This window comes from Physeter macrocephalus, chromosome 14, assembly GCF_002837175.3.
Source record: "Physeter macrocephalus isolate SW-GA chromosome 14, ASM283717v5, whole genome shotgun sequence".
In the NCBI taxonomy this organism is placed as follows: Eukaryota; Metazoa; Chordata; class Mammalia; order Artiodactyla; family Physeteridae; genus Physeter; species Physeter macrocephalus.
The window spans coordinates 67046311-67056891 of record NC_041227.1 but is presented as its reverse complement, the minus strand read 5'-3'; the positions used below and the strand labels follow the sequence as shown (position 1 = coordinate 67056891).

Below are 10581 nucleotides of genomic sequence, written 5' to 3'. Positions count from 1 at the left end.
GCCTCTCCCGTTGCGGAGCACAGGCTCCGGACGCGCAGGCCCAGCGGCCATGGCTCACGGGCCCAGCCGCTCCGCGGCATGTGGGATCTTCCCAGACCGGGGCGCGAACCCGGTTCCCCTGCATCGGCAGGCGGACGCGCAACCACTGCACCACCGGGGAAGCCCCTCTGCTTGGGTCCTTTTGCCGAAGCCTCTAGAGGGCTTAGCCTGTGGTCATGGCGGGGAGTCAGTGTCCCCAGGGGCAGCCATCAACAGCAGGGAAGGGAGTCAGTGGATAAACACCCAGCCTCCCGCCTTTGGAGGGACACTTCTGAGATGCATTCTGCCGGTCCCTCACAGTGTCCCAGCTGGATGGAGCCCCGGTTCCCCACAGCAGTGACCAGCCCCAAAACCTTTTTGGTTTTCACCTGCCCTACCTGACTCTCCCTCTTAGGAGCACCTACTGATAAGCTACCTGCACTCAAGTCCTTGTCTCAGGCTCTGTTCTCAGGGCCCCCAAAATAGGGCACCCATGGAACCTAGGGCATCTGCATTTTATGTGCCTGCCACGCTTTTCTGATGCAGGAGGCCCAGGAACCATACTTTAAAGAACCCTGCTATAGGCAGTGAAAAAAACATGAAGAATTTCACAAAGGGATGTGACTGGGCCAGATCTGCTCTTGTAGAAAACTAAGGCGGGTGGCGATGTGAAGCTGAGGTCGGAGGAGCAAGAGACAGGAAGCAGGGAGACCAATTAGCAGGCTATTACATGTGTCCCAGCGGGAGGTAACGATGACGAAGATGGCGATGGAGGCCACCTCTTTGTGAAAGTCCTTTGATTTATAACATGTGTAACCCTTTGCACCGAAATGAAAAGGAATCTCATTTAACAGCCCCAGTGCTGTGTAGTCTCAGAAAGCTCACGTTTCCAGCGTCCCACATTTGTCTTTTTCATCCGCTCCTTTCAAAATTTGATACATCAGTCCGATGCCACGCATCTTCATTTTGTGAAATTTTGTGTTTTCAGGATCTTGACATTGGGGCCCAAAACGTGAAGCTTTATGTCAACAAAAAACTCATCTTTGATGGCAACTTAGACAAAGGAGGTGACGAGGCCCCACAGAGCATCCTGGTGGGCCTGCAAAATGAGAAAATGGAAGACAGTGTTGCTGCCCACTCAGAAGACAGCAAAGGCGCCCGCAAGAGGAACAGCACCGATGGTGACGAGGAGCTCGGGGTCAGTCACTCGCAGCCGGCTGGAACAGCAGAGGATGTGAAGGTTTCTTCACAAGGAAATTTATTTGGTGGAAGGATGAATTCTCCTGACTGCATGAAAGACAATTTGTCCAAGTTAGAGGAAGAGTGCAGCTTTTTAGCCGCACCATCCTCGCCAGGTGGCATGCCCAGTGTCCCTCCCCGCTCCTCCCCTGCGGAGCGCCCTCCCCCTCTTGACCGGGAGCTCTCGCTGATCCAACAGCTGGAAAACCTTATGGGCAGAAAAGTCTCTGAGCCTCCAGGAAAAACCCCATCCTGGTTACAACCTTCTCCCGCAGGGAAAGGCAGGAAGCAGGGAGGCCCGAAGTCAAAACCCCTCTGGCTGAGTCCGGAGAAGCCGCCGGACTGGAGAGGCAGGCTCCCATCAGAGGATATCATCCGTGAGGGGCCTGGAGAGAGCAAGGCTGGAGATAAAGGCCCCAGGCGTGAGCAAGGGCGGGCAAGCAGCTGGAATGTCATCGCCAGCGAGAGAGCTCAGGGAGCGGCCCCCAGAGTCTGCGGCGATGACTTTGACATCTTTAACCAGCCCGCCCACAGGGACCACCCTGCTAGTGGGAGGAGGGGCCTGAAGAAGGACGCCCTCAGCAACAGTCACGGTGATGGCCAGCCAGACAGCAGAGGTAAGCTTGGGAAGCAGTCTGACTCAGGGCCGTCTCACCTGAGCCAGGGCCACTGATTGGCATGAAGCCATTTTGCTCCCTGGACCTCAGTTTCCTCATCTGCAAAGCACGTGGTTTCTTCTCAACTAAGGGTCACAAATTCCCTGTCTCAGGGGCCACGGGGGTGGCAGCAGTGAGTGAAATGGGCAAGGCACACTTTGCATGTTAAACTCATAGATATATTTGTCATTGCCTCCAAGATACGTTCCTTTGTCCATTTTTCTTGCAAAACGTGGCTTTTCCAATCTAGACTGTTATCCCACCTCTGATAGAGGCGTTGGTCTCTAAGAACTTCACTTTTTCTTAACCACACCGTTAGAAAAATAATACAAGTGTGATGAAAAATAGCAATCAATTCTTGCCTAGGGGTTGGAAGGACTATAGGGAATGGTGAGGACTATGGTATTCAGGAATACAAGACCAGTATGCCAGATCTCCCGTTTCCTTTTATCAAGAGAAATCAAAATCGTAGAATATTCTTGCTTTTCAACATGGGCAACTGGTGGAGATTATTTTTAAATGACTGTGTGGGTCAAAAAATATATATATACATCTGCTAGCAGGATTCACCTGCTTTGTGAACTTTGCAGTAGATTATCTCTAAGAGATCTGAAAGGAGGTGCCAACGGCTGGGTTTCTGAATATTTGCCCTCAGATTTGGCTACTGGGATGGAGTGTAGCATAGCAACAAGGAGTCAAACCATTTGAATTCAAGCTCCGCTACTTATAGGTCTGGGACCTCTAGACTGGGTCCTGTAGAGCTGGGCATTTCCACTTTCTGAGCCTCAGCATCTTCATCTGTGAAATGGGAATGAACCCCCACGCCCCACAGTGTTGTGAAAATGAATGAGATGATAGCTTCAAAATATTGACCAGAGCCTGGCATGTGGAAAGTGCTCCAGAAGTGGTGGCCATTATTTCAACACTAGCTTCTACATCCATTATTGTCCACAGAGCTCCTGGACCTACTAATGCAGGGCTCACCTCTTGATCCTCTGAGTTTGTCCCCACCCCCTACCACACAGGAGCAGAAGCCCTGGAGTCAAACTGACTGGGCATGTATCCTGGTTCCCCACTGCCAACCCACACTGTGGGCAAGTTCTGAAATCCCCCTGAGCCTCAGTTTCCTCGTTTATAAGGACACCAGTAATATCCAACTCACGAGGGGCTGGGAGGATCAAATGAGATCCTACATGTGCAGCATTTGGCACTGTGCCTTGTCATAAGCGCACCCAACAGATGTTAGCTGCTGCTATTTATTATTATTGTTGTTGCTGTTATCATCATCGTCGTCATCCCCATTCTGTGACTCTGCCTCTTGGTGTATCTGTATGTGAGGCCAATGTATATATTTTTAGTGAATTACATTAGCATCTGCTCTATTATTGTCTACTGGACAGACCCCAAAGGCCTGCATTTTAGCCAGAGTCTACACATAGAAATGTGAAGAGTTTGTGGCCTCTTTCAGACCCTTGATGTTACGTAGGGCAGAGCAAGTCCCTCAGACTCTTGAGTGCTTTTCCATGGTGAGCAGCTGGCTCCCTTCTCCCAGGCAGAGCTTCCCCTTCTGACTCCCCAGCCTTACAGATTCTGCTGCCCACCCCCACCAAAACTTAACCCTGAGACTGGGTATCAGGGAGGAGAGCAGAGTGGGAGAACAGAACCGAGAAGCTCTTTGGGGCAGGGACTGCATCTTATTTGTGTTGGGGTCCCCAGGACGCAGGTGCCTGACTCATGGTGGGTCTTTTGCAGTGTGGGGGAAATGATGGAAGGAAGGAACTGCAATGGCTAGATGCATGGCATGTTTGCAGTAAGCCAGGCTTTCATCTGGGCACGTTACTCAAACGGGTTCATTTAATCCTCATACCAGTCCCATTTTACAGATTAAGAAAATGTGAGGTAAGAAAGCAGGGTGAGATGGGAGGTTCAAGATGGTGGCATAGGAAGATCCTGAACTCAGCTCCTCGCATGGACACAACAAAACTACAGCTACATGTAGACTAATTCCCTCTGAAAAGGACCTGAAAACTGGATGAACAGAGTCTCCACAAGAAAGGGTAAAAGGGCAGCATCAAGGCAGATAAGAGAGGCAGAGAGATGATCTCATCAAGGAAAAAAACCACACCCCAGGTGTGACAGTCCACAGATGGGAGGGATTACACAGGTACAGTTACTTTCCCTGGGGATTGATGGATTTGAGCTTCACATCAGGCACCCCAGTACTTAGATCCTGCACGAGAGAGATGAGGCCCCAAAACGTCTGGCTTTGAAAACCAATGGGGAGTACACTCAAAACTATAGACCCGCAGAGAATGGAAAGCTAGCTTTTAAAGGGCACACTCACACTCACTCCACCTGAAAACCAGCACAAAAACACCAGACTGAAAAGTACATGGACCGTAGGTGAATGGGACCCACCTACTAATCTTGAAGCATCTGCTGGAGAGGCAGGAACGAGTTGGGATGCTCCCTGGGGACTGAGAAACTGGAGGGAGCCATTTTTCCAGTCTCAGGCTACCTTGCTGACTCCAGTGCTGGTGGGTGCCATTTTGGAATTTTCCCTCTAGTCTGTTAGCACCAGTCAGCACACCCCACTTAAAGTCCCACTCACCCCTGCACCTCAGCCAGGCCTCACAGCTGACTGTGTGATAACCCCGCCCACTAGAACCCATCAGCCATTGTGGCCAGCATTGCAGTCTTTCCAGGGACCAGCCCTGCCCACCAATGCCTGGCAGCAGCATTCACGACCCTGCCACAACAAGAGGGTGCACGCAACCCATAAGGGGACAGTGCTTGAGGACCTGGCTCTGGTGGCCAGGCATGATTGCATTTCTGAGCCCCACAGGACATCTCCTACATAAGGCCACTCCTTCAAGACCAAGAGAGGTAGCTGATTTACTTAATATATAGAAACAAACACAGAAAATTAGGCAAAATGAGGTAACAGAGGAATGTATTCCTATCAAAAGAACAAGACAGAACCACAGAAAAAGAACTTAACAAAACAGAGATAATCAATCTACCTGATAAAAAGCTCAAAATAATGGTCAAATGATGCTCATAGAACTTGGGAGAAGAATGGACAAACATGGCGAGAACAACAAAGAGATAGAAGATATAAGAAAGTATCATACAAATTATAACTGAACTGAGAAATACACTAGAGGGGTTCAACAGCAGATTGGATGAGGTAGAAAAACAAATCAGCAAGCTGGAAGACAAAGCAATGGAACTCACCCAGACAGAGCAGCATAATGAAAAAAGAATTTTAAAAAAATAAAAATATTTTAAGGGACCTTTGGGGCATCAAGCAGAATAACATTCATATTAATAAGCTCCCAGAAGGAGAAGAGAGAAAGGGCAAGAAAAATTATTTGAAGGAATAGTGGCTGAAAATTTCCCTGGGGAAGGAAACACATCCAGGAAGCCCAGAGAGTTCTGAATAAGATGAACCCAAAGAGACACCCACCAAGACATTATAATTAAAGTGGTAGAAGTTAAGGATAAAAAGAGAATCCTAAAAGCAGCAAGAGAAAAGCAACTTGTGACATACAAGGAAATCCCTTTAAGGCTGTCAGCAGACTTTTTTCAGCATAAACTTTACAGGCCAGAAGGGAATGGCATGACATATTCCAAATGCTGAAAGAAAAAAACTTCCAGTGAGATTCTCTGCCCAGCGAGTTTATCATTCAGAATTGAAGGAGAGATTAAGAGTTTCCCAGGTAAGCAAAAGCTGAAGGAGTTTATCACCACTAAACTGGCCCTACAAGAAATGTTAAAGTGACTCCTTTAAACTGAAAATACATGACACTAATCAATAATATGAAAACATACAAATGTAAAAATCTTAATGGCAAAGGTAAATATATAATAAAAGTAGTGGATCAGTCAATTATAAAGCACAACTTCCCTGGTGGTGCAGTGGTTAAGAATCCGCCTGCCAATGCAGGGGACACGGGTTCAAGCCCTGATCTGGGAAGATCCCACATGCTGTGGAGCAACTAAGTCTGTGCACCACAACTACCGAGCCTGCGCTGTAGAGCCCGTGAGCCACAACTACTGAGCCCACGTGCCACAACTACTGAAGCCTGCACGCTCTAGGGCCCGTGCTCCACAACAAAGAGAAGCCACCACAATGGGAAGCCCATGCACTGCAACAAAGAGTAACCCCCGCTCGCCACAACTAGAGCAAGCCTGCGCCAACTAGAGAAAGCCTGCGCGCAGCAACGAAGACCCAACGCAGCCAAAAATAGATAGATAGATAGATAGATAAATAAATAAATAAATTTATTTATTTTAAAAAATCAATTATAAAGCAAGCTTGAAGGTTAAAAGGCAAAAGTGTTAAAAATTAACTAAAATTACAATAGTTTGTTAAGGGATACATAAAATAAAAAGATGTAGTACTTGTCATCAAAGTATAAAATGTGTGGAGGGGGAGTAGAAAGAGAAAGCTTTGGAATGTGTTCAAATTTAAGTTGCTACCAACTTAAAACAGACTGCACATTACCTAGGATGGCATATGTGAGCCTCATGGTAACCACAAGGAAAAAACTGACAGTAAACACACAAAAGAAAATGAGAAAGGAATCTAAATATAGCACTAAAGAAAGCCACCAAAACATAAGGGAAATGAGAAAAGAAAAAGAAAGGAACAGAGAAGAACTACAAAAACAGGTAGAAAACAATTCACAAAATGGCAGTAATTACATACTTACCAATAATTACTTTAAATGGGCTAAATTCACCAATCAAAAGTCAGAGAGTGGCTTAATGGATTAAAAGAAAAAAACACTCATCTATATGCTGCCTACAAGAAGCTCATTTCAGAAGTAAGGACACACGCTGACTGAAAGTAAAGGGATAGAAAAAGATATTCCATGCAAGTGAAATGAAAAGAAAGCTGGAGTAGCTATTCTTATATCAGACAAAATAGACTTTAAAACAAGACTATAATAAAAGACAAAGAAGGGAATTACATAATGATAAAGGAGTCGATGCAACAAGAAGTTATAACATTTATAAATGTATATGCACCCAACATAGGAGCACTGAAATATATAAAGCAAATATTGATGGACTTAGAGAAATTGAAAGCAATACAGTAATAGTAGGGGACTTTAACACCCTGCTTACCTCAATGGATAAATCATCCGGACAGAAAATTGATAAGGAAACATCAGACTTAAGCAACACATTATAGCAGGTCGGATTAACAGATATGTACCAAATATTCCATCCAAAAGCAGCAGAACATATGTTCCTCTCAAGTGCACATGGAACATTCTCCAGGATAGATCACATGTTAGGTCACAAAACAAGTCTCAATAAATTCAAGAAGATTTAAATCATATCAAGAATCTTCTCCAACTACAGTGGTATGAAACTAGAAATCAATCACAAGAAAAAAAATGGGAAAACCCACAAAAGCATGAAGATTAAACAACATGCTGCAAAACAACTGGGGGGGTGGGGGTGCAGCATTGAAGAAATCAAGGAGGAACAAAAAATACCTGGAGACAAATGAAAACAGAAATACAACATACCAAAATCTGTGGGATACAGCAAAAGTGGTTCTGGGAGGGAAGTTCGTAGCAATACAGACCTACTTCAAGAAATAAGAAAAATTCCCAATAAATAATCTAACTTAACACCTAAAGGAACTAGAAAAAGCAGAACAAATGAAGCCCAGAATTAGTAGATGAAGGAAATAATAAAGATCAGAGCAGAAATAAATGAAGTAGAGACTAAAATAAAATAGAAAAAAATCAGTGAAACTAAGAGCTGATTCTTTGAAAAGATAAATGTAGTTGACAAACCTGTAGCTAGACTAACCAAGAGAAAAAGAGAGAGGGCTCAAATAAATAAAATCAGAAATGAAAGAGAAGTTACAACTAATACCACACAAATATATAGGATCATAAGAGACTACTATGAACAATTATATGCCAGTAAATTGGGCAACCTAGAAGAAATGGATAAATTCCTAGAAACAATCTTCTAAGACTGAATCATGAGGAAATAGAAAATTTAAATAGACCAATTACTAGTAAGGAGATTGAAACAGTAATCAAAAATCTTCCCACAAACAAAAGCCCAGGACCAGACGGCTTCACTGGTGAATTCTACAAAACACTCAAAGAAGATTTAATACCTAGTCTTTTCAAAAGCTTCCAAAAAATTGAAGAGGAGGGAAACCTTCCAAACACATTTTATGAAGCCAGCATTACCCTGATACCAAAACTGGACAAGGACATCACCAAAAAAAAAAAAAAAAAAAAAAATTACTGGCCAATATCACTGATGAACATACACGCAGAAATTCTCAACAAAATATGAGCAAACCTAATCCAACAATACATTAAAAGTCTCATACACCATGAATAAGTGGGATTTATTCCAGGGATGCAAAGATGGTTCAATATCCACAAATCAATCAACATGGTACAACAAAATGAAGAATACAAATCATATGATTATCTCAATAGATTTAAAAAATGCTTTTGACAAAATTCGACATTTACTTATGATAAAAATTTCAACATCGTTGGTATAGAGGGAACATACCTCAACATAATAAAGACCATATGTGACAAACTCACAGCTAACATCATGCTCAATGGTGAAAAGCTGAAAGTGTTTCCTCTTAGAGATCAGGAACAAGACAAGGATGCACACTGTCACCACTTTCATTCAACATTGGAAGTCCTAGCCACAGCAGTTAGGCAAGAAAAAGAAATAAAAATCATCCAAATCAGAACGAAAGAAATAAAACTCACTATTTGCAAATGACATGATACTATATATAGAAAACTGTAAAGACTCCATCAAAAACCTGTTATAACTAATAAATGAATTCAGTAAAACCACAGGATACAAAAATCAATATACAGAATTATGGCATTTCTATACACTAATAATGAACTATCAGAAAGAGAAGTAAAGAAAACAATCCCATTTACAATTGCATCAAAAAGAAACAATACCTAGGAATAAATTTAACCAAAGAGGTTAAAGACTTGTACACTGAAAGCTATAAGACACTGATGAAAGAAATTAAAGAAGACACACACACACAAAATGAAAGATATTCCTTGCTCATGGATTGGAAGAATTAATATTGTTAAAATGTCCATACCATACTACTAAAGCAATCTATAGATATAATGGAATCCTTATCAAAATTCCAGTGGTGTATTTCACAGAACTAGAACAAATAATTCTAAAATGTATATAGAGCCACAAAAGATCCCAAATAGCCAAAAGCATCTTGAGAAAGAAGAACAAAGCTGGAGGCATCATGCTCCCTGATTTTAAATTATACTACAAAGCTATAGTGATCAAAACAGTATGATACTGGCACAAAAGGAGACACACAGATCAATGGAATAGAATTGAGAGCCCAGAAATAAACCCATGCACATATGGACTATTAATCAGTGACAAAGGAGCAAAGACATAGAATGGAGAAAGGACAGTCTCTTCAATAAATTGTGTTGGGAAAACTGGACAGCCACATGCAAAAGGATGGAACTAGACCACTATCTTACACCATACACAAAAATTAACTCAAAATGGATTAAAGACTTGAATATAAGACCTGAAACCATAAAATTCCTAGAAGAAAACATAGGCAGTAACCTTATTGACATCAGCCTTAGAAATGTTTTTGTGGATCTGACTCCAAAGGCAAGAGAAACAAAAGCATAAATAAATAAATGGGACTACATCAAACAGAAAAGGTTATGTACAGGAAAGGAAACCATCCTCAAAATGAAAAGGCAACCTACCGAATGGGAGAAGATATTCGCAAATCATGTATCTTTTAAGGGGTTAATATCCAAAAGATATAAAGAACTCATACAACTCAACAACAAAAAACAAACAAACAGATTTAAAAGTGGGAAGAGGGTCTGAATAGACATTTTTCCAAAGAAGACATACAGATGGCTGACAAGCACAAGAAAAGATGTTCAATATCACTAATCATCAAGGAAATGCAAATCAAAACCACAAGGCGATGTCCCATCACACCTGTTAGAATGGCTACTATCAACAAGACAAGAAATAATAAATGTTGGAGAGGATGTGGAGAAAAGGGAATTCTTGTACACTGTTGGCGAGATTGTAAATTGGTGCAGCCACTATGGAAAACAGTATGGAGATTCCTCAAAATATTAAGAATAGAACTGCTGTATGACCCAGCTATACCACTTCCGGGTATTTATCTGAAGAACATGAAAACACTAATTTGAAAAGATATATGCACCCCCATGTTCACTGCAGCATTATTTACAAGAGACAAGATATGGAAAAAACCTAAGTGTAACCTAAGTGTCCACTGACGAATGAATAAAGAAGAGGTGGTATATATATACATATATATATATATATATATAGTATATATGTACCTGGAATAATGTATGTACAATGTAATACTTCTCAGCCATAAAAAAGAATGAAATCCTGCCATTTGCAACAACATGAGTGGACCTTGAGGGTATTATGCTAAGTAAAATAAGTCAGACAGAGAAAGACAAATACCGATGACTTCACTAATATGTGGAATCTAATAAACAAAACAAACAAAATAAAACAAAGACAAATTTATAGATATGGAGAGCAGATTAGTGGCTACCAGAGGAGAAGGCAGTTGGGGTGTGGGTGA

The 10581-nt window shown here is 42.4% G+C and overlaps 1 protein-coding gene across 1 annotated transcript in view; it reads left to right on the top strand.

The window, feature by feature from the left end:
• The window catches only part of KATNIP (katanin interacting protein), a 176864-nt gene that overhangs the window by 130677 nt on the left and 35606 nt on the right, over positions 1-10581 (top strand). Inside the window, exon 14 of the mRNA XM_055089749.1 lies at positions 1007-1874. Coding sequence (XP_054945724.1) covers positions 1007-1874 — 868 coding nt within the window. The remainder of the gene's footprint in view (positions 1-1006; positions 1875-10581) is intronic.